A 23,145-nucleotide genomic window follows, 5' to 3' on the forward strand; every position below is an offset into this window, starting at 1 on the left:
TCTGTCTCAAAAAAAAAAAAAAAGAAAGAAAGCAAACTCAGCCTCACACAGATGTGCTGCTGGAGAGGGGGGAGCGCCTAACGACTTTTTCGCAGTTGCCATGCTCACCGCTTGCCAAAATTTTAATTTGACTCGAAAGCAAAAATGTTATCCTTAACAGCAAACACTGTCACAGTTATTTTCCCTGGAGTCACAGCACGCTTCATTCGTCTTCGGAAAAAAAAATGCCAAATACCCAAGTCGGGACAACCGGCGCTGTCCTGTCGGTTGTCCTCTCGAGCACGAGAGGTGCGAGACAGCAGCGGCCAGCTCGGCTCACAGCTCCTCCCCTGGCGACCGCCGTGCGGTAGCTGCCAGGGAATCGGCCCGGCTGTGCAGACCCGGGACCCCCGCTCTGGGAGGCCCTGCACGGGAGCCAGGGTGTTTTGCTGCGCCCTGAGCCGAGCGGGGGCCCTGCGCAGTGCCGGTGCGTGGGTGGCGCATAACGACGGGGGAAGCGTGACGCCGGCTCTCAGGCGCGGCGAGCGCTTACCTGCGTGAGATAGAAGACGTGGGTGTGGGGGACCGTGAACAGAGCGTTGACCGCACCGCGGAAGGTGTAGATCTGCTGGTGCGGGTCCCCTACGAAGATTTTCCCACAGGGCTGGGACAGAACTATGTTCATGATGGCTGCAAGCAACGAGAGGGGCGGTGAGAGAAACCTCGAGGCCTCCAACCCGCCCGGCAAGCAGAAAAGGGCGAAAACGCTTGCACAAAGTCGGCCGGGGAACGCGGAAAACAACGCTGCCTTTTTCTGCAGGACACGTGCACGCCATCAAAGGCAGCAGTTTTACGACGGACTAAAGAAATTACATTTGGAGGCCGGGCGCGGTGGCTCACGCCTGTCATCCCAGCACTCTCAGAGGCCCAGGCATGCGGATCGCTCAAGTCAGGAGTTTGAGACCAGCCTGAGCAAGAGTGAGACCCTGTCTCTACTAAAAATAGAAAGAAATTAACTGGCCAACTAAAACTATATAGAAAAAAATTAGCCAGGCATGGTGGCGCATGCCTGTAGTCCCAGCTACTCGGGAGGCTGAGGCAGGAGGATCGCTTGAGCCCAGGAGTTTGAGGTTGCTGTGAGCTAGCCTGACGCCATGGCACTCACTCTAGCCCGGGCAACAAAGCGAGACTTCTGTCTCAAAAAAAAAAAAAAAAAAGAACCGAGCGAAACAGGTGGAGGAAGATAAAGGTGCTGCGGGTGGTGGAGGGGCGGCTGTTGGAATCTTAAGTCTCATAAGGAGGATCATATCTGCTCCTCTTCTCCATCACAAATAGGAACCGTCAACTCATGGCACACACGGGTCCTCTTACGTAGTCCCGAGGGTGTTTCTAGCATGTGAGACTACGGGTGTCCAGAGCAGTGCATCACCTGGGGTGCAGTCCTGGGCCTCGTCCACGAAGATGGCGTCGTAAGAGGCCAGCAGAGGCTTGCTCAGCTGCCAGAGCTTCAGGTAGCCTGAAAGAAGGGAGCGGCGAGGGTCACGGCGCGCAGGGAGGCGGCTCGCGCCACAGACGCCACGCCCGGAGCCCGCCTACCGTCATGAGTCATCTGGTACGCCTCTTCCGTGCACTCCCCCAGCTTCCGCATGTTGTCCCAGAGGCGGCTGGCTTCGAGGACACTGTTCTAGAGAGCAAGGGACACGCACGGTTTGAATTCCTGGAAAAGGCAGCATCCTGCAGTCCCACTGCCGCGCCCAGACCCCGGCGGGGGCGAAGGTGTCACCGCAGAAGGGTGAGCGGCGCCTCTGCACGCTGCAGAGGGGGAAGCAGCTGGCGCCGCGCCAAGCCCGGACTCTGGAGGAACCAGACAAGGCTGGACCGTGGTCCTAGATTCACGAGTGATACTTAACTCACAAAAAGGAACGGCAAGGGACGGACAGAGACTCGATAAAAACAAGAAGTAGCTTTTCCACTAGTAAACTCTATTCTACGGAACCAATAACCAAACAGACGAGGAAAGAGATTCCCAGTCTTGAGATAAGACCAGATTCAGGGGCCAGAAACCCCAACGTCAAGCTCTTGTGAGCCCCGGGCGGGCCGTGTCCTGTCCTGTCCTGTCCTGTCTCCTGCTAAAACTGTTCCGAGGATTGAGTGAGAGGTCCACGGGTGTTCCTCACGGGAGAAAACACCAGACCATCGGCAGCTACGAGTGTGGGCTGCAGCCTCCCCCTGCCACCTCCCACTTCCTGCGGGCTGCTCTGCAGAAACGACAGCCTGACGCTGTGCCACGCCAGCCCCGTGCCTAGGAAGCCCTCCCGCCTGTCCCCGGGCCCTGACCCGAGCGACGCCACCGGATGCTCACCAGCTTCTCGCTCTGCTCCACCATCACTCTCTGCCCTTGGCTGTTCTTACACCAGATGGGCACGTGGTCGATGGTCAGCTCCTCGTCGGCCGAGGCGAAGAAGTTCTCCAACGTCTTGCACACGAGCTTGGCCCGTATGAACCCGCCCTTCCCCTCGGCGAGCACGGAATTGACCATGAAGGGCGTCAACTTGAAGAGATTCAACTTCTTCTTTGACTGGTACCTGTAACGCACAGCCCAAAGGAACAGAATTTGCCCTTCCTGGTCGGGGGCAGGGGTTGGGGGTGGGGTATTTACTATCTGCCCCGTCCCCTCCAGCAGCATCACAAGGTGGCTCCAAGGTGTCACATGAGCTGAGACTAAATTTTTAAAAGCCAGAGAGAATCCTGCAAGGTCCATGCCCGATTTGAAATGGCTTCACCTGGGCTTTCAGGAACTCACACGGAACAACCCAGGAGAGAAATCAGCTCGTGGCAGCTGATAGCACTATTCCAAGGCGTGGTCCGGGCTCCAAGAGGCCCCCTCTCCAAGGGGACACTCAATGTTTCCTGAAGTTTCTACACCCAGGAAACCCGGGGCAAGGGCACCTCCGCTGAGTCTCCCACCCACCCCAGCCCCCTTCCAAGGAGAGCCGAAAACCAATCAGGACTGGTGACAGCCCAACTTTGAACAAGGTGTTTTGACCTCCGTGCCTCAATTCCAAAAAAATGAGAACAGCCCCACTCAGCAGGATACTTTTACGTGCAAACAATGTATTTTACAGGATAAAAAGCACAAATCACTAAATCTGTAAGCGGAGGCGATGGCATGACGCTTCCTCAGGCTGCTGTGGTGCAAGCTCACACGTGGCCGCAGCGACGGCCACGGCAAAGGCAGCGGGACGAGGGCCGCACTCACTTGCGCCCGACGTGCCCGTAGGCCATGGAGTGGAAGGTCTTGCAGGTGACGTTGCTGGGGAAGGCGCGCTCGGCCTGCTTGGCGATGCTCTTGTTGAACGTCACGTACAGGAACCTGCTCTGAGACCACTTCTCCGCGTACTTGACCAGGGTGGAGGTCTTCCCGGTGCCTGGGGAAGCCCAGAGGAAGGAGGTGACCCTCTGACCCGGGCAAAAACGTGCCCGAGGACCCCGCCAATCAGGTCCCGGCTCGCTCCACAAGGGCAGCGGATTCGAAGCCAGGATCTCTCGGCCCTGGCGGTTCCCAGCCGAGTCACAAAGAGCCCCTGACCGCACCCAGCTTCCGTCTGCTCCTCAGCGGTGCGCCGGTGACACCTGCTGTAGGGTTTGTGAAGACAATGATGATTTGGGAGGGGGGGCCATGAGAAGAAGGAATGTCTCTGGAGAGACCTGGATCTGGCTTTGAATTCTCTACCACTGTGTGCCTATTTAACCCGGGGTGAGTCTCTCTGAGCCTCAGTTTCTTTCTTTTTTTTTGTCTCACTCTGTTGCCTGGGCTAGAGTGCCGTGGCATCAGCCTAGCTCACAGCAACCTCAAACTCCTGGGCTCAAGCAATCCTCCTGCCTCAGCCTCCCGAGTAGCTGGGACTACAGGCATGTGCCACCATGCCCGGCTCATTTTTTCTGTATATTTTTAGTTGTCCAATTAATTTCTTTCTATTTTTAGTAGAGATGGGGGGGTCTCGCTCTTGCTCAGGCTGGTCTTGAACTCCTAACCTTGAGGGAGCCTCCCGCCTCGGCCGCCCAGAGTGCTAGGATGACAGGCGTGAGCCACCTCGCCCGGCCCAATTTCTTTATCTACAAAATGAGCGTAACTAACCAAGCTTACAGGATGTTGTTAGGATCAGCGCCACGCCGTGCATACTGCAGGCATTTAATAAACGCTATCAGCAGGACGCTTGGCCAGGAAAGCAGCAGGATGGAATTCCAGGTTTTAAAAAATAGCATGAGCAAAGGTTGTGACAAGAGACTAACCAGGCTCCTGGGGAGACTGTAAGCGGCTCGAATTGGCTGACAGGGCAGGATAACAGCAGACACGCAGGTTACAACAGAGGGAGGGCCGGCCCTCTGGACGTCACCCTAATCAGCGAGGGAGGGACCGAAACCCTCTGCGCAGGAGATCACCATGGCCTCCCTCTCCAGGGCAGTCAGGGACTGAGCACACACGACAATGATGATGATGCTGATGAAGGGCTGGACCAATCCCAGTGGCATCTACCCCACAGCTAACCCCTGTGAACAGGAGGGTGAGGGAGAGGGAGCGTCCTGAGCCCGCCGCTTCTGAGATGGTCTGATGAGGTAGTCCAATAACTGACCCGGGTGATGGCTGGTAGCCGAAAGGGGACGCAGTGAGAAAGGGCAGAAAACAGCCACATGCTGAGCCCGACACACTCCCTCACCTGCAAATGCCATAATCTTCACCACCTGCAGAGGTTCCATCTTATGATTCAGAATCAGCTGTTGTTCGTGTGTAAGCTGGATGGTTTTCTTGCTATAATCATTACAGAAGAGAAATTAGAAAAAAAAAAAAAAAAAAAAAACAGAAAAGGATCGAAAAGCCCAGAGGACAGACTGCCCCAAAACCAAACAAACTGAGTAAACAAAAGGAGACCCACACCTATCACACAGGGAGGCCGTGGTGGGTGGAATCGCTCAAGGTCAGGAGATCGAAACCAGCCTGAGCAAGAGCGAGACCCCGTCTCTACTACAAATAGAAAGAAATTAATTGGCCAACTAATACATATAGAAAAAACGAGCCAGCATGGTGGCGCATGCCTGTAGTCCCAGCTACTTGGGAGGCTGAGGCAGGAGGATCGCTTGAGCCTGGGAATTTGAGGTTGCTGTGAGCTAGGCTGACGCCATGGCACTCTAGACCAGGCAACAGAGTGAGTCTCTGTCTCAACAACAACAAAAAAAGGTGACCCACAAAAGGCCTCCCCCCAGTAGGGGGATAAAAATGCTCTAAAAATAGATTACAAATGCTGATTACACAACTCAGTGAATTTAGTAAAAAAATGACTGAATTTTACTCTTAAAATGGGCAAATGTCACATAATGCACGATAGGCCTTCATACAGTCGTTGAAGTGAAACAAAACACCTCCCTTCTTAAGTACAGAGAGAGTCAAGAACGAGAGAGAAAACACACACCCAAATTGATACAGATCCTTACCCTGGCCAGACGGATGGCTCCTCCTTAACTTTTGTGGTCTGAGTGCAGGAATTCTCCTGAAGATATAGGCAATAGAAAATGTTGTAGTGAATCCTAATAGGGAAAAAATCAGATTTAGAGAGTTTCAAATTCAAGTCACAACCTGTATCTCATTTTTCCTCACATGTGTTTAAACTCCTTACCAGTCCTAAAAAGAAAACACTACCATCATTTTATTTTTTTTAGAAAAAGGGGGGAAAGTAATTTAAATGTATCTACGGCTGACAGAGCACTCTGGGGACACAGTCTGGGGACCGGTGCCCTGTTTCCGAACATAACACCAAGCAGGGACCAAGACCAGGACAGGAGCCCGGGCTGTGCTCTCGAGACACAAATAATCAAAAACATGAAGTAAGAATGAACCAGTGGGCCGGGCGTGGTGGCTCACGCCTGTAATCCTAGCACTCTGGAAGGCTGAGGCGGGCGGATTGCTCAAGGTCAGGAGTTCGAAACCAGCCTGAGCGAGACCCCGTCTCTACCAAAAATAGAAATAAATTAATTGACCAACTAAAAATATATATACAAAAAATTAGCCGGGCATGGTGGCGCATGCCTGTAGTCCCAGCTACTCGGGAGGCTGAGGCAGTAGGATCGCTGAGCCCAGGAGATTGAGGTTGCTGTGAGCCAGGCTGACGCCACGGCACTCACTCTAGCCTGGGCAACAAAGTGAGACTCTGTCTCAAAAAAAAAAAAAAAGAATGAACCAGTGGGCAACAATATAAACTCTGCTCCTAGCGATGAAATTCTTGTTTGGGTGATATTTACAACACTTGCTAATAAAGTTAACTTAACACGAGTACCTTCCTGTAGAGCTCTGTTTCTCTACCACGGGGCGGGGGGTGGGGGGGTGGGGAGGGAACAGCGAGAAGGTGGCCATCTGCAAGGCGGGAAGCTGGTTCCTAACCAGGAGTGGAATCTGCCAGCACCTTGATCTTGGACTTCCAGCCTCCAGAATCGTGAGAGAGTGAATGTCTGTGGGTTAAGCCTGCCGGGCTGAGGGACTGCATCACGGCAGCGCCAGCAGACCAAGGCACGTGCTTTCCTGTTTCTCACCGATGTCCCCGTGAGCATGCAGATTCGTGCGTGAGGACACTATTCATCATTTCTGCACTCGTCTTGTGCAGATCCTACCACACAGCTCCTCGCCTCGATGCCACGGACAAGGGGACAGCACAAGCCACAGTCCACAAAACCGGAACACAGCTCAGAAGCAGCACAAGCTTCTGCAGAATCGCATTCCCTCCTCGTACCTCACCAAGAATGATGGCATCGTTCCTCTGGGGCCACCAGCCAAGTTGCGGGGGGCGGGGTGGGGGGCTCACTAATTCCAGGGGCCACTGTCTCTCCCTGGAGATGGAGAGCCCCCTCTGGCTTCTCCTGCTCCTCCAGGACTGGCCGCGTGACCGTGCTGCCCAACCCCGCACTCGGGATCAGGGCCCGGGCCCCTGCCCAGTACCCAGCACGCTTGGGATTTTATTCCAACTCCAACCGTGGCCCCGTCCACCTCTCAGGATCCCGTGCGAGCCTCCCGCTCTTGCCACACTGGACCTTTTCTCTTCCTCACCTGCCCCAAATTCATCTTTGGCCCTCGAATTGTCTGTGCCTTCTCCTGAGACGCTCTCTCCCCCAGTCTCAAAGCGACACACACAACAGATGTGCCTCCTCAGAGACGCTCTTCCCACCCAACCGAAGGCGGCTGCCCCCCCACCCCTGCGCCCCATCCCGTCCCGTTTCTCTGCAGTGCTTTGCGCTCACTGCGACGTCCCTGCTTCGCGCGTCTACTCACGAGCTCCCTGTCTGCCCTCACTAGAGCAAGAGCCTGTCTAACTTTTTTCACGCCCCTTTCCACACGCCGCCCAGGAACACCCTCGAGTCCCTGGCACCCGAACCCGCACGCCACGGCCTCTCTCACAGGACTTTTCCACCATCCTTACAGCCCACCCCCAAAGTGAGGCGTGCAGGAAGCAGGGCCTAACGTTCTCCCGGGAAACCACCGTGGCTGGGCGTCAACAAAGAAGGCTTCCCCCAGTGAGGGGCTTCACCTAAGGCTGCGATACCTGCGAACGTAAAAACCGCCCCGGGGACAACGCACCCCCACCTGCTGCCCTTCACCCTGCAGGGGAGCCTGAGGTTGGGCAGGGCGTGTCACGTGAGTGCCTCCCACGCCATCGCAGGGCTCCCTGTCCTCCTCCCGGGGGTTACCTATTGCTGATGTTGATGCCCTTCTCCCGCATGGCGTAGAGAAGCACGGCTATGCAGTACAGCGTCTCGGTGACGTCCGGCATGGTCACCGTGGAGCCAGGTCTCCGGAGGCAGAAGAGCAGCTGCTGGATGTCGTTCACGCTGCCGGAGAGAAGGACCACGGCCGCCACCAGGGCCCAGACGTTGACGCCCTGCGAGCCAGGTGCGCCGGGAGAGGGGAGAGACCCAGACACAGGCCGCAGTTAGTACGAGTCACAGCGGAAAGCAGCCCCGAGTGTTAAAGAATGCACTCCAAGGCAGGAAAGGCCCACGGCCCTGCTCACTGCAACCACGCCGCGAAGGAAAACTCACTCCCTGCCCCACGAAGTGTTTCACACGAGAAAGAGCCATGCACACGCCTGGATTTCCCCACCCACTGTGGCCTTCAGGAGTACAGGCGGGGGCTGCGAACAGCTTCCAGGATAAAATCCGGAACCCCTGAACTGGATGCGGAGCAACGGGACTGAGACTCAGGATGCTGAGGGCTCCCTCCAGCTTCTCGTCACCTCACTGTGTCTGCAGCAAGACCCTTAATTCCTTTGCCCCTTTCAAATAACCAACATTGTCAACAAGGGAATGGTTGTCTTATAAAAAAAATCCTATTATTCAAAGTGTTCAGAGGCTAAATGACCACCTTTTGGAAATATTTTGGCCAGGCGTGATGGCTCATGCCTATAATCTTAGCACTCTGGGAGGTCGAGGCAGGTGGATCGCTCAAGGTCAGGTGCTCAAGACCAGCCTGAGCAAGAGCGAGACACCATGTGTACTAAAAATAGAAAGAAATTATCTGGACAACTAAAAAAAAAAATATATATATATATAAAATTAGTCGAGCATGGCGGTGAATGTCTGTAATCCCAGCTACTCGGGAGACTGAGGCAGAAGGATCGCTTGAACCCAGGAGTGTGAGGTTGCTGTGAGCTAGGCTGACGCCAAGGCACTCTAGCCCGGGCAACAGAGATTCTGTCTCAAGAAAGAAAAATATTGCAAACAAATTCCTCAAAAGAATGGGACATCAGATTAAATTTTTAAAAAAATTCCTTCTAAAGCCGGGCGCCGTGGCTCACGCATGTAATCCTAGCACTCTGAGAGGCTGAGGCGGGCGACTGCTCGAGGTCAGGAGTTCGAAACCAGCCTGAGCAAGAGCAAGACCCCGTCTCTACTATAAATAGACAGAAATTAATTAGCCAACTAATATATATATAAAATTAGCCGGGCATGGTGGCACATGCCTGTAGTCCCAGCTACTCAGGAGGCTGAGGCAGAAGGATTGCTGGAGCCCAGGAGTTTGAGGTTGCTGTGAGCTAGGCTGACGCCACGGCACTCACTCTAGCCTGGTCAACAAGCGAGACTCTGTCTCAAAAAAAAAAAAAAAAATTCCTTCTAAATCTCATAACCTATAACTATATGGCTTTTTATTTATTTCTCCAATGACAAAATTAATGCTTCGACATGTTCAGATGTTAAAGATTTTGAACATAAGGCTAGGTGTGGTGGCTCATGCCTGTAATCCTAGCACTCTGGGAGGCCGAGGCGTGAGGATAGCTCCAGGTCAGGAGTTTAAAACCAGCCTGAGCAAGAGTGAGACCCTGTCTCTACTAAAAAATAGAAAGAAATTAATTGGCCAACTAATATATATAGAAAAAAAAAATTAGCCGGGCATGGTGGTGGCACATGCCTGTAGTCCCAGCTACTCGGGAGGCTGAGGCAGGAGGATCGCTTGAGCCCAGGAGACTGAGGTTGCTGTGAGCTAGGCTGACGCCACGGCACTCACTCGAGCCCGGGCAACAAAGTGAGACTCTGTCTCAAAAAAAAAAAAAAAAACAGAAAGAAATATTTCAGAGACGATTCCTCAAAAGAATGGGAAGTCAGATCAAATTTTTTTAAAAATTCCTTCTAAATCTCATAACCTATAACTATATGGTTTTTCATTTATTTCTCCAGTGACAAGATTAATGCTTCAGCGTGTCCAGAGGTTAAAGATTTTGAACGTAAAGCAGCCCCCAGCTGAACTTCTTCACGAGCGCACTCTCTCCCAGCGAGAAAAGACGCCGCGCCTCCTCCCACGGCCTCCCGACGTACCCCGGCGGCAGCGTAGAGGTCGGGCAGGTGTTGGCGCACGCACGCCTCGGCCTCGGGAAGCAGGGGGTGGTCCCTCAGGCTCCACAGCACCCTCTCAGGGTCCACGCTTGGGGAGCACTTCACGGTGGCGGTGTATCTGCAGAACGTTCCCAGCAGAGCCCGTGAGCAGGGTGATCGCAGGCACCGACCGCCGCACAGGGGAGGGCTTTGAAACCTGCCTCCCCTGCGGGGGTGGGGGGAAGCAGCTCACCGTATGAGGTTCAGCACGCACAGGTCCGACTCCTTGTCTATGCCACAGGCCAACAGGACGCCGTCCACTTTGCTCACTGCTTGCTCCTCGTTCATCACGTACCGGTGATACAGCTTCTTCCAAGGAATGAACTGCGTGGTTTAAGAGACCCAAAATAACAAACGGCTATTAGAAAGCAGACTGAGCCACAAACACATAGATAACTTTTTTTTTTTTTTTTGAGACAGAGTCTCACTCTGTTGCCTAGGCCAGAGTTGAGTGCCATGGCGTCAGCCTCGCTCACAGCAACCTCAAACTCCTGGGCTCAAGCGATCCTCCTGCCTCAGCCTCCCGAGTAGCTGGGACTACAGGCATGCGCCACCATGCCCGGCTAATTTTTTCTATATATATATTGGTTGGCCAACAAATTTATTTCTATTTATAGTAGAGACGGGGGGTCTCGCTCTTGCTCAGGCTGGTTTTAAACTCCTGACCTTGAGCAATCCGCCCACCTCGGCCTCCCAGAGTGCTAGGATGACAGGCGTGAGCCCCCCGCCCCCGGCCCATAGATAATCTTCTAACAACTGAAAAGCAACTATAGCTCATGATTCGAAAGCTGTGCAAACCAGGTAGAAATATAATACAAATTTTAGTTGGAAACCAGGAGAACGGGGTCAGTCTTGGTCCTGGTTCTAACACTAACTTGCTATAGAATTTGGGAAAAGCCAGCGCAGTTTCCCTGGCTGAAATATCAGCCCACTAGTAGCTCAGGGTTTCAGTGATAATAAAATAGTATGAAAGCTGTGGCTATACTAACATCAGACGAAACAGACTTTAAGCCAAACACTGCTTCAGAGATAAAGAAGGACAATACACAATGCTAAAAGGGTCAGTTTACCAAGAAGATACAACAATTATAAAGCGTATGCACCAAATATCAGAGCTACAAAATATATGATGCAAACATTGACAGGATTGAAGGAAGAAACGGGCAGCAACACAGTAACAGCAAGAGACTTCAACACCCCAATTTCCATAATGGATAGAACAACCAGACAGAGGATGAACGAGGGAACGGGACTTGAAGAATACTGTAGACTAGCTGGAACACACACACACACACACACACACACACACACACAGTGCATTCTACCCAACAACTGCAGAATACTGGCCTCTATCAAAGAGCGAATAATTTAAACTGGGGAGGAAAACCATAAGTTTTCCTCCATCTATCACCATCTATCACCAAAGTACGTGATAGATCCTGTAAGAGAGGTGTAAATTGCTATAGTAGCACACAGAAGAGAACACGATTAACTCCAGTGGGCTGAAAGGGGAAGGAACAGGTAGGTAGTAAGAGCTAAGCCTTCTACCCCTCAGTCAACTGTAGGAATAAAAAGAAAATAAAAAAAAAAGAGAGCTAAGCCTTGGACAACAGGTCAGGTGTCACGGGGACGCGCGGGGCCCTCCAGGCGGGGTTGGGGGACTAGAGCCATCACAGCGGGCAGACAGGAGGCAGGGACGACGGGCTGAGGCTGGGTATCAGGGGCGGCACAGACACGAGGCCGTGATCGACCCTGAGCAGCGCGGACGTCACCCCGAAGGCAAGCGGAACAGGTAGGTAGTAAGAGCTAAGCCTTGGACAACAGGTCAGGTGTCACGGGGACGCACGGGGCCCTCCAGGCGGGGTGGGGGGACTAGAGCCATCACAGCGGGCAGACGGGACACAGGGAGGACGGGCTGAGGCTGGGTATCGGGGCGGCACAGACACGAGGCCGTGATCGACCCTGAGCAGCGCGGACGTCACCCCAAAGGCAAGGGGAAACCATCGTTTTCTGAGCGGACCCTCTGGTCAGAAGCATGCACCCGTTGGTGTCCCCCGACCCCGAGCACTGCACTCACCAGCGGGTCTCGGATGATCTCCCTCCATAGGTGGCACACCAGGCTCAGGTTCCAGTAGAGGTCCTCCACCGGGAGGAAGGCGAACACATGCCGCAGGACCTCGCTGGGCAGGCTGCAGATGGGACTCGGCGCCTCCTGGCAGGGCAAGGTCCCAAGAAGCCCATAGTGCTCGTCAGGCTCGGGATCGGGGCCAACGCCCCCTACGTCCTGGTCGGTTTCCCCAGACTCTGCAGAGAGCCGTGACCCGCCGTCCTCCACCTCCTCCTGCCGCGCTTCCCCGGGCCTCGGGCACGGCGGGGACGGATGATGCCGCGGGGTTTTCTTAGAAAGTCCATCCCACTGGCCGGCCCCTGTGGCCTGATTACCATCGTCCTCCTCAAAGGACCGGGACCGCTTCCTGGTGGGCAGGGGAGACCCCGAGGAGCCCAACCTCGCTTCTCCATGGCTCTCCTGAGGTGGGGCGCAGCTGCTCTCTGCAGGAGAGATCATGTCACCCTCCGAGTCCTGACAGCTGTCCTGGCCAACAGAATTGCTTCTGGCCATGTCATTGGTGCGCGGCTGCTGGCCAGCTAGGAAGAACTCACGGTTGTATCTTGGACATCCTCGACCTGTCCAGAGAACCCAAAGAAGAAAGGACGAGAAGTGAGCAATGACTGCTCACCTGCCGTGGAACCAAGTAAGACAAACCAATTTACACGTATCTATGTTAACAGAGGAAAGAGCAATGAATATATTTATGGGCCAGCTGATTATTTAAACAGCTAATCCAAAAATATTTATATTTAGCCCTGGGGTACAAGCAGACACACACTTGCAAAGAGACGGAGGCCAGGGTCTGGGTGGCGTGGTGGCCCACAATACACCCTGCAATGTACACAAGGGTGACACGCTGCTCATGCAACAGACAAAAAGGACACAGCTGCCCACACTCACAAAACACAGCTCTCCCGACTCGCTCCCACGATAGGAAGTCTAAGTGTGCGTAAGTGGAAAGGAACATGCTTGACGTTATTAGGATCCAGAAAATCCCACTCCTCATTTGACAAAGTTAAACCTTTTTATTTCCTCCTGTGAAGCTGACACATCAATATATTTTACAATAAAAAGGAAGGATTCGGAATTCTTTTAATATTACTAGAGTGGCACCTAATCTCTGCTACACATTTATTTATTCGACCAGCATTTAACTAAGTACCTATGAGTAGGAGACAAATATAAAGTGAAAAACAGCCTATTTCCTGACCTCACAGAGTTTTCAGGCACGTGGGGAAACCCAAATGGTCACTTCACACATCACCACGGCATTTTTTCAAACTCCTAAAAATTATTTTAAAATGCTAGTGAAGTGACTGAACATCTTATCAATATATAACAACATCCATGGTTCCTTTCTATTTTTTATTTTATTTTTTATTTATTTATTTTTTTTGAGACAGAGTCTCGCTTTGTTGCCCAGGCTAGAGTGAGTGCCGTGGCGTCAGCCTGGCTCACAGCAACCTCAAACTCCTGGGCTCAAGCAATCCTCCTGCCTCAGCCTCCCGAGTAGCTGGGACTACAGGCACGCGCCACTATGCCCGGCTAATTTTTTGTATATATATTAGTTGGCCAATTAATTTGTTTCTATTTATAGTAGAGACGGGGTCTTGCTCTTGCTCAGGGTGGTTTCGAACTCCTGACCTTGAGCGATCAGCCCGCTTCGGCCTCCCAGAGTGCTAGGATTACAGGCGTGAGCCACCGCGCCCGGCCCATGGTTCCTTTCTAAATGGCTGTAGCCAAAACTCTCACTTTGGAAAATAAGAGAATGGACTGACACTAAGTTTAGTCTTTAATAGAATTTATGAAATTGAAACTCCTATTTTTTTCTATATTGGGGGAAAAAAAATTATAACTGCGTCTGGGGCAACTTGATAGAAACCTGGAGTTTGAAGTCAGGATGGCCAGGGTTAAATCCTGGTATTTTCTTTTTTTTTTTTTGAGACAGAGTCTCACTCAGTTGCCCAGGCTAGAGTGCCGTGGCATCAGCCTAGCTCACAGCAACCTCAAACTCCTGGGCTCAAGCGATCCTCCTGCCTCAGCCTCCCAAGTAGCTGGGACTACAGGCATGCGCCACCATGCCCGGCTAATTTTTTTGTATATATATTTTTAGTTGGTCAATTAATTTCTTTCTATTTATAGTAGAGACGGGATCTCGCTCTTGCTCAGGCTGGTTTCGAATTCCTGACCTGGAGCGATCCGCCCGCCTCGGCCTCCCAGAGTGCTAGGATTACAGGCGTGAGCCACCGCGCCCTGCCAAATCCTGGTATTTTCTGATCGTCACATCCAGCCACCCTCCCACGCCCCCGGTCATGCAGAGCCTGCCACCTGCTCAGAGCGTGCTCACAACACAGGCCACAGCCACTACTGATTTTGAAGACGCCTGTTTGGAAGACGTACCCCTACTCCCTCTCTTTGTTCTGGGTTTAGGGTAGAGTCCATGGTTCGGGTCTCTGCTTGTCCATCTCTGACCAAAGGGCTGGGTCGCAGACAGATGACTCAGAGCCAGATGCCGGCAGTCGATGGCGGTAAGATGTTTCCGCTTAAAGGGCCTCACTGTTTTGTACCAATGGGCAGAAGAAATGGGACAGTCGTGAGTGATCACCGGTTCTACAAGCTAGCCAGCAAATGACCCCCGACTTTCTGTACAGTGACCAGTGATTTTGTGGAGCACCCCAGCCAGCCCTTTCCCTCCCCTCATAAGCCCACCAACTTTTAGTCATTTCACAGTTTCTTTGCATTTCTCACTTAAAATTTAAGAAAGTAGGCCACTCGTGGTGGCTCACGCCTGTAATCCTGGTACTCTGGGAGGCCGAGGCGTGTGGATCGTTTGAGCTCAGGAGTTCGAGACCAGCCTGAGCAAGAGCGTGATGCCATGGCACTCTAGCCCGGGCAACAGAGTGAGACTCTGTCTCGAAAAAATAAAACAAAGTAAAAAATAAAACATTGAAATATCTTTCAGATTATAAAGATGACATCTAATAACAAGAAAAGAGGAAGTACAGATGCAGTCCAATTATAGCCAATTCCATGTTATCAGAAATGACTTTAAATAATAATAAGTAGGCCGGGCGCTGTGGCTCACGCCTGTAATCCTAGCTCTTGGGAGGCCGAGGCGGGCGGATTGCTCAAGGTCAGGAGTTCAAAACCAGCCTGAGCAAGAGCGAGACCCCGTCTCTACTATAAATAGAAAGAAATTAATTGGCCAACTGATATATATATAAAAAAAAAATTAGCCGGGCATGGTGGCGCATGCCTGTAGTCCCAGCTACTCGGGAGGCTGAGGCAGAAGGATCACTCGAGCCCAGGAGTTTGAGGTTGCTGTGAGCTAGGCTGACGCCACGGCACTCACTCTAGCCTGGGCAACAAAGCGAGACTCTGTCTCAAAAAAAAAAAAAATAATAATAATAAGTAACATGTCTCAACTACTTATGAACAGAAAATCAAATAGCCCCTCTGCTGTAATGATTTTGCAATGATGTATAACAGTTTCTCTACACTAAATGCCAACAGTCTTATTCACACAGAGGCAAAATACGCATGTAAAGTTTTCCTACATTAAAAAAAATTTGAGGCCGGGAGAGGTGGCTCACGCCTGTAATCCTAGCTCTCTGGGAGGCCGAGGCGGGTGGATCGTTTGAGCTCAGAAGTTCAAGACCAGCCTGAGCAAGAGCGAGACCCCGTCTCTACTAAAAATAAAATAAAAAAAAAAGTTAATTGGCCAACTGAAAATGGAAAAAAATAAATAAATAAAGGAATTTAAAAAAATTTTTTTAAAAATTGAAATTTTTCTATATTGGGAAAAAACATACGCTTAAAGTCTGATCGTTTTCTTCTAAAAAATAAGACATGATGTCAGGCGTGGTGGCTCACACCTGTAATCCCAACACTTTGGGAGGCAGAGGCAGGAAACAAGATCAGCCTGGGCAACATAGCGAGACCCCTGTCTCTAGGGAAAATTTAGAACAAAATTAGCCGGGCGTGGTGGCACGCACCGGTGGTCCCAGCTACTCAGGAGGCAGGAGGATTGATTGCTTGAGCCCAGCAGTGTCAGGCTGCAGTGGACTCCGTGGGCTGAGATCACACCACTGCACCCCAGTCTGGAAGACAGAGCAAGACTCTGCTTCTAAAATAAAATTAAAATTTTAAGAATTAAAAATAAGATATGAAATTTTAGTTTTCTGTTCAAAACCCTTCATATTATAAATATAACTTCAATTACTATTTTGCCTGAACGAGGACCTCTGGTCATACTGGCAACAGAGAGAAGGTACAGGTACAATGGGACATCCAGAATACAGATAAATCCTAGGCTAGGTGCTCTACAACACACACGTGGCTTAACTACAGGAGCAGCTGCAGGACTCCAGCCAACAAACCCCAAAGACCCTATAAACCCAAGACAGCAGACTGGTTATCTGCTTTGCTCTCTCTTCAAGTATTCCCAATTGCTTCAGAGCTGGCCAGTACGACGTCTATAATTAGAACTGGAGATGCTAGAGAGAAGTCACCAATAGAGAATGTCTCACTTAAATAGGAGGTGAACGTCTACTGCCAAACTGGCCGGGAAGAGGGAAGGCTTTCATGAACAAAATCACCAAGGAGCAAGATAAACATCAAACCACTCAAATGTGTAACTATGTGATCCCGGACCTTGAGGCCAGCTGCAGGCTGCTCAGCCGAAGAGCGCATCAGGTCACAGAAGGATTCTGGAAGTGAACGGAGACACACAACCGATTAGAACGCCAGGCTCAGTCGAGGGTTCTGATGCCCGTCCAAGTCTGACATAGTCCTGAATTTGGACGTAGCGATGCAGAAGAAGCCGTCAGACTTGTGTGGAAGAGTTACTCATACATGCAGGATGAACCCCAGAACTTTTTCTATTAAGGATATAAGAATGGTTTCATCCCAGCCTTTCCTGGCCGACTAACTGCAGGCGGTGGTACCCTAATACAAAGCACTCAGGCATTGATAGTGACCGTCAACTAGATAGAGATGTCTTAACCACGCACCTAAGAGTCAAAGATGGCAAGTGTGCTCCAAAATAAGGAACTAGCCCACCTTATTCACACCTGTACCCTCTGCACATAGCTCTGTGCCTGACACGTAGCACATGGCATGAACTCAATGTTTGTGTCCCCCAAAACTCATATTTTAAAATTCTCCCCACCTAAGGTGATGGTATTAGGAGGTAGGGACCTTGGGAGGGGATTAGGTCACGAGGCTGGAGTCCCCTGATTGGGATTAGTGCCCTTATAAAAGAGGCCCCACAGCGGGACGGGGTGGGGTGGCTCACGCCTGTAATCCTAGCACTCTGGGAGGCCGAGGTGGGCAGATTGCTCGAAGAGGAGTTCGAGCAGGAGTTCGAAACCAGCCTGAGCAAGAGCGAGACACCCCCGTCTCTACTATAAAAATAGAAAGAAATTAATTGGCCAACTAATATATATAGAAAAAATGAGCCGGGCATGGTGGCGCATGCCTGTAGTCCCAGCTACTGGGGAGGCTGAGGCAGGAAGATGGCTTGAGCCCATGAGTTTGAGGTTGCTGTGAGCTAGGCTGATGCCACGGCACTCACTTTAGCCTGGGCAACAGAGTGAGACTCTGTCTCAAAATGAATAAATAAATAAAAATAAGTAAAATAACTAAAAGAGGCCCCAGAGAGCTCCCTCACCCCTCCTGCCACATAGATCAAGCTAGAAAAGGCACCACTTATGAACCAGGAGATAGGCTCTCACCAGACACAGGCTCTGCCAGCACCTTGCCATTGGACTTCCCGCCTCCAGAACTGTGAGATGGGAGTTCTGTTATTCGGGGCATTTTGTTATAGCAGCCCAAAATAAACTAAGACACTACGTGCTCCATGAATACTTAATAAGCAGACGAAGCTAACAAAGACAGCAGGTGGAAGTGTCAGGTTGGGAAGCACAGGAGCCTATGTCCTGGATCACCGGGAACGTGCTGCAGATCTGCTCTCACAAGGAACTTGGGAGACCCAAAGGGAGACCTCCCCAGAGATACACCAGACAAGAGGACATCAAAAAATTGTTCATCCCTGGGCAGGTGCAGTGTTCACACGTATAATCCCATCATTTGGGGAGGATGAGGCAGGAGGATTGCTTGCAACAAGGAATTCAAGACCAGCCTGAGCAACACAGTGGGACCTCATCTCTACAAAAAATTTTAAAATTAGCCAGGCATGGTGGCACATGCCTGTACTCCCAGCCACTTGGGAGGCTGAGGCAGAAGGATCACTTGAGAACAGGAGTTCAAAGCAGCAGTGAACTATGCTTGGGCCACTGCACTCCAGCCAGGGTAACAGAACAAAATTCTGTCTCCAAAAAAAAAAAAAAAAGTTCAACCCCACTGTTTTGAAAAGTAGGTAATATGGACAGATCTTTATTTATGTATTTACATCATAATATACATCTGAATCTAAAATGCTTTTTGAAAAGGTTAACTGTTTGCCAAAATCTAATAGCACAGGAGTAAAAGGAAGAGCTAATGGGAGTGTTGGAACATAATATTCTGCTTCTAGAGAGTTCTGGTATATTCCAGTGTGTTCCGGCCAAAAAGCCACGGAAGGAGCTAAGGTTAACCCCTGGGAGAGGGGCACCTAGACGGGAAGTTCTGGCTTTTGTGTACTGATGTAAGTTGTCCTTTTTTTGGTTTTTTTGTTGGTTTTGTTTGTTTGTTTTTGAGACAGAGTCTCACTCTGTTGCCCGGGCTAGAGTGCCGTGGCGTCAGCCTAGCTCACAGCAACCTCAAACTCCTGGGCTCAAGCCATCCTCCTGCCTCAGCCTCCCAAGTAGCTGGGACTACAGGCATGCGCCACCTTGCCCGGCTAATTTTTTATATATATATATATATTTTTTTTTTCCTTAGGCATTCCCAAACATTCTGTAATATATATATATATATTTTAGTTGGTCAATTAATTTCTTTCTTTTTTTTAGTAGAGACGGGGTCTCTCGCTCAGGCTGGTTTCGAACACCTGACCTTGAGCAATCCGCCCACCTCGGCCTCCCACAGTGCTAGGATTACAGGTGTGAGCCACCGCGCCCGGCCCTGATGTAAGCTGTCTTTATCTGTGGTCCCCAATCCCCAGTACTGGTCCGTGGCCTGTTAGGAAATGGGCTGCCCATCACTTCCTGAGTTCTGCACCCCACCCCTACCCCTACCCACAACACGGCCGGTCTGCGGAAAATCTGTCTTCCATGAAACCAGCCCCTGGTGCCAAAAAGGTTGGGGACTGCTGGTCTATTTTATACACTTGGAATGGAGTTACCTGAGCCCTGACTTCGCTGGGAGGCAGAGCTGGCACTTTTATTGGATTTGCATATCAAAAATAACTTTTCTAACTCGAGCTAAAGGTCATGAAAACTAAGCTGTATTTCAGGTCTCCAAGAAATAAGGGTTGTGACGCACTACACTGGGAGCCAGCAGCCCTGTGTCCACCACCTCCAGTTGCAAGAGTCCCTTAATGTCCCAGTCACTTAAAGCCCACAGAGGCCGTGTGGCCCATCAGAAGACCACCTACACTTGACGGGTATACCCACCCACCACCGAAGCCCTGATTGAGTCCCTTACCTGTAAGAATGAGGATTATAATAACCTACCATACTGAATTCACAGAATGACACAATATGTATACTAAGTACTCATGACACCCGGGTTGAGGGTGACAACAGCTACCTCTACACCTATGTCATCATAGCTACCAATGGAAGTGTCAGAAGAATTATGTGACTACCACATCAATCTCAGTGTCTCCTAAAAGGCACATCAGTTTTAACAGCTTTAATGTCCTTGCTAAACAATTTTTAAAAAAAAACACACTACACTGAAATTCTAACCACCCTTCTATTCTTACTAACATGCCTTTTTAAAAAGCAGTTCAAATGTAGCTTTATCAAAATAAAGGTGCTCAAGTACAACCTTTTCCATAAAACCTTCCTTCCCTGAGTCATCCGAAGCCAACAGAATTGCTCCCGCTGTACACATTTCACACCTCTCTGAAAGGGCATTTATTGTTAGAAGCCGTGCGTGGCTCTTCAGGGAGTGGAGTCAACAGGTGTGACGTGACGAACACACACAAAGGGCAGCCATGTCTAAACCAGGGGTCCCCGTGTGCGCAGAAGGTCACAATCGCTTGTGGGGCTTGGCCCAACTGCACGAGGCCCCCAGAGACGCTCCGGCTGATCCCTTCCCAACCAAACTGGGTGTCTGCACCCCTCTTTGACTCTCTTCCATTGTGACTGATATAAATGTGTCACAGCCCTCAGGGGTCAGGCCAGTAAAACGCTTGAGAATGTACAAAAACCATCCTGTCAAACAGAAGTTGCCCGGGCTCAAGTGAGCCCAGTCACACACTGCCTTTTCTGTGATGGCTTTCTTGTGGCGTGACTTCTCTCCGTCCCCCATTCCTGGGGTCACCCTTTCCAGGACCCACGTTACCTCTGCTAAGCCGCAGCTCAGCGCACGCTCGGCAGACTGGCGCCCCAGCCTCCTGGTCCTTGCTGACTTCAAGATGGTCTTTGCCGAGAGCGTGGCCCTTCACCAATCCCCAAATCTCCTCCTCACCCTGACAACGGTCTGTTGCTTCCCAGCCCACTGCACTCCTCTGCCGGAGACGAGCGCAGCCCCCCGAACCACAGTCCTCACTAAAGCTCCACTACTGGGCAGCAAAAGGCAAGGAGCACGCCTGCCCGCCCATCCCCCCACGCGCTCAGCACACCGCGTCGCAGATAACAGACGTGCCAATGCTTGGAGGAGAAGCGTGTGGCCATGATGCCTCCGGTACGCTTTCATCTGCCTGGCTGCATCTTTTTCAATCTTCTTTATTGAAAAACAACTTACAAAACAAGTCAGAGAAAGTAAAACTTGAGTGCTTCAGATTTTGTTGCAGAAGACTGTTGTTCCTCTTCTCTCTGAGCACATGGCTGGTCTACACTTCCCAGTCCTGCCTGTGTGCATGCACTTGGGTCTCGCCCTACAGCTGGGCATTAGCCAGCGGACTGCGAGTAAGAGGAATAAGAGCGGTGCGTGCCTCCTCCAGGCTCTTCCTCCACTCTTCTTCTCTTCTGGCTAACTGAGAAAAGCTGATTCCCAGGACGTCCTTGAAGCCTCGTGTTCAAAATGGAAGAGGCTCTAGCAGCCTGATTCCTCCAATTAGTGCTTTAAAGACAGCCCCCCCAGATGGGCACGTGGGTGGCTCACGCCTGTAATCCTAGCACTCTGGGAGGCCAAGGCAGGAGGATCGCTCAAGGTCAGGAGTTTGAGACCAGCCTGAGCAAGAGCGAGATGCCATCTCTACTAAAAATAGGAAGAAATTAACTGGCCAACTAAAAATATATAGAAAAAAATTAGCCAGGCATCGTAGCGCATGCCTGTAGTCCCAGCTACTCGGGTTGCTGAGACAGGAGGATCACCTGAGCCCAGGAGTTTGAGGTTGCTGTGAGCTAGGCTGACGTCACAGCACTCTACCCAGGGCAACAGAGTGAGACTGTGACTCAAAAAAAAAAAAAAAAAAAAAAAAGTCAAGCTGACTGTCCAGTACAAAGTCCCTGACTAGACAAACTGCTTGCAACACCACACATCCTGTAGCGAAGGCAAACAGCGGGCAGCTTTGCTAACCTGGGTATTTACTGAGTCACCTAACCTCCCCCTGGCTGTTTCCCCAGGGGGCCTCCGCTGTCTGCGGGGGCGGGCTCCGGAAGAACAAACAGCAAGTGGACCCTTAGCCTCTGGCATTGGCGGTGAAGGTGACAGTGCACAGCAGCGGAGCCCCACGTTACAGGGACCCCTCTGTTTGACGAAGTCCAGTCACGGGAGGGAAGCCCAACAGCCCAACCTCAGCAGTTACCTGTGTTGTTTCCCAACTCCAGCGCTGTAAAAAGAACAAGCTAGGATGCAGTTCACAGTTAACAAAACCACCCTGTCATTGAGATACTTGTAACGATTCTTTGGAGGAGTATGTATTTAATGTGTGTCTTGCACAAATTGTTTTTAATACATATTTGTTATTTTATACTACCCCATGAATAACAATTATTTGTATACATGCATATTTAACACATCTTCCACCCTAGACTAAAAGCTCTATGGTCTTGGGGGGGGGACAAGGAACTCACCCCCAGCACACACTGCTGCGTGAGCAACTGCTGATTAAACGAACAAATGTGCAACTGCAGCACTTCCTTCTAAGTTCAGGCTGTCTTCCTTGGCTTTGAAGCTCTTTATCTTATAGCTCCCAAGTGCTCTACGACATTTGCAGTTCTTTTCCCTGTCTGTCTGTCTCTCTCTCTCTCTCTCTCTCTATATATATATATATATACACATTTTTTTTTTTTTTTTTGAGTCACAGTCTTGCTCTGTCGCCCTGGGTAGAGTGCAGTGGCATCATGGTAGCTCACTGCAACTTCAAATTCCTGGGCTCAAGCAACCCTTCTGCCTCCCAAGTAGCTGGGACTGCAGGCCTGTGGCACCCTGCCCAGCTAATTTTTCTATTCTTAGTAGAGATGGGATCTCACTTTTGCTCAGGCTGGTCTCAAACTCCTGAGCTCAAGTGATCCTCCTGCCTCAGCCTCCCACAGTGCTAGTATTACAGGCGTGAGCCACTGCACTCAGCCTCTTTCCTATATTCTCATTTGATCCTCACAGCAACCCTATGATTCTGCCACGATTAAACTGGGGCTCAGAGAAGACTCGCCTGAAGTTACAACACAGCTCATACGTGATGGGGCCCACACCACCACTTAGGTCTTCTGACTCCCCAAGTCCAGTGAGCTTCCTACTGTAACATCCTTTCTTCTATAGCTGGAAGTCTTTAAAGCAGCATCTAAAAACCTTGTTTATCACTTTTTTAATCATTGTGAAATATCAGAACTGAAGAAATTTAATAACAAGTATTTAGAAAACATAAGGAACATATTGATAAATACGGTAGACTCAGAATGGAAACACTTCAAAATATCTTGCCCCCATAAGCTCTAAAAGAAACAAATGCAGAAAAAAAAAAACACGACAGTTCTAGCTCAGTCCTGGGTATGCACTCCTGACCAAGAGCCAGATCCCTCCTGGCCACCAGAGCCTGCTTTTCTGTAAAACCAAAACGTCCAAGTCAGCAAGCTCAAGCTCCCCCAGGTCCT

At 50.8% G+C, this 23,145-nt stretch overlaps 1 protein-coding gene across 6 annotated transcripts in view; it reads right to left on the bottom strand.

Annotated features, from left to right (window-relative positions):
- FBH1 (F-box DNA helicase 1) overlaps window positions 1–23,145 on the bottom strand; it is a 38,608-nt gene that overhangs the window by 11,916 nt on the left and 3,547 nt on the right. The window contains exons 1-14 of one of the 6 annotated variants that reach the window (XM_075997566.1): window positions 20,855–21,303; window positions 16,652–16,707; window positions 14,399–14,554; window positions 11,966–12,573; window positions 10,082–10,212; window positions 9,832–9,967; window positions 7,711–7,901; window positions 5,470–5,562; window positions 4,698–4,789; window positions 3,239–3,407; window positions 2,342–2,564; window positions 1,576–1,663; window positions 1,409–1,495; window positions 533–669 (exon numbers count right to left, since the gene is read on the bottom strand). In XM_075997566.1, the coding sequence (XP_075853681.1) occupies window positions 533–669; window positions 1,409–1,495; window positions 1,576–1,663; window positions 2,342–2,564; window positions 3,239–3,407; window positions 4,698–4,789; window positions 5,470–5,562; window positions 7,711–7,901; window positions 9,832–9,967; window positions 10,082–10,212; window positions 11,966–12,508 (1,890 nt within the window). In that variant the 5' untranslated portion in view covers window positions 12,509–12,573; window positions 14,399–14,554; window positions 16,652–16,707; window positions 20,855–21,303. The other 5 variants (XM_012741246.2, XM_012741245.3, XM_012741249.3 and 2 more) reach the window with 5 other exon arrangements.

The sequence above is a fragment of the Microcebus murinus genome, chromosome 25 (assembly GCF_040939455.1).
Source record: "Microcebus murinus isolate Inina chromosome 25, M.murinus_Inina_mat1.0, whole genome shotgun sequence".
Classification (NCBI taxonomy): Eukaryota; Metazoa; Chordata; class Mammalia; order Primates; family Cheirogaleidae; genus Microcebus; species Microcebus murinus.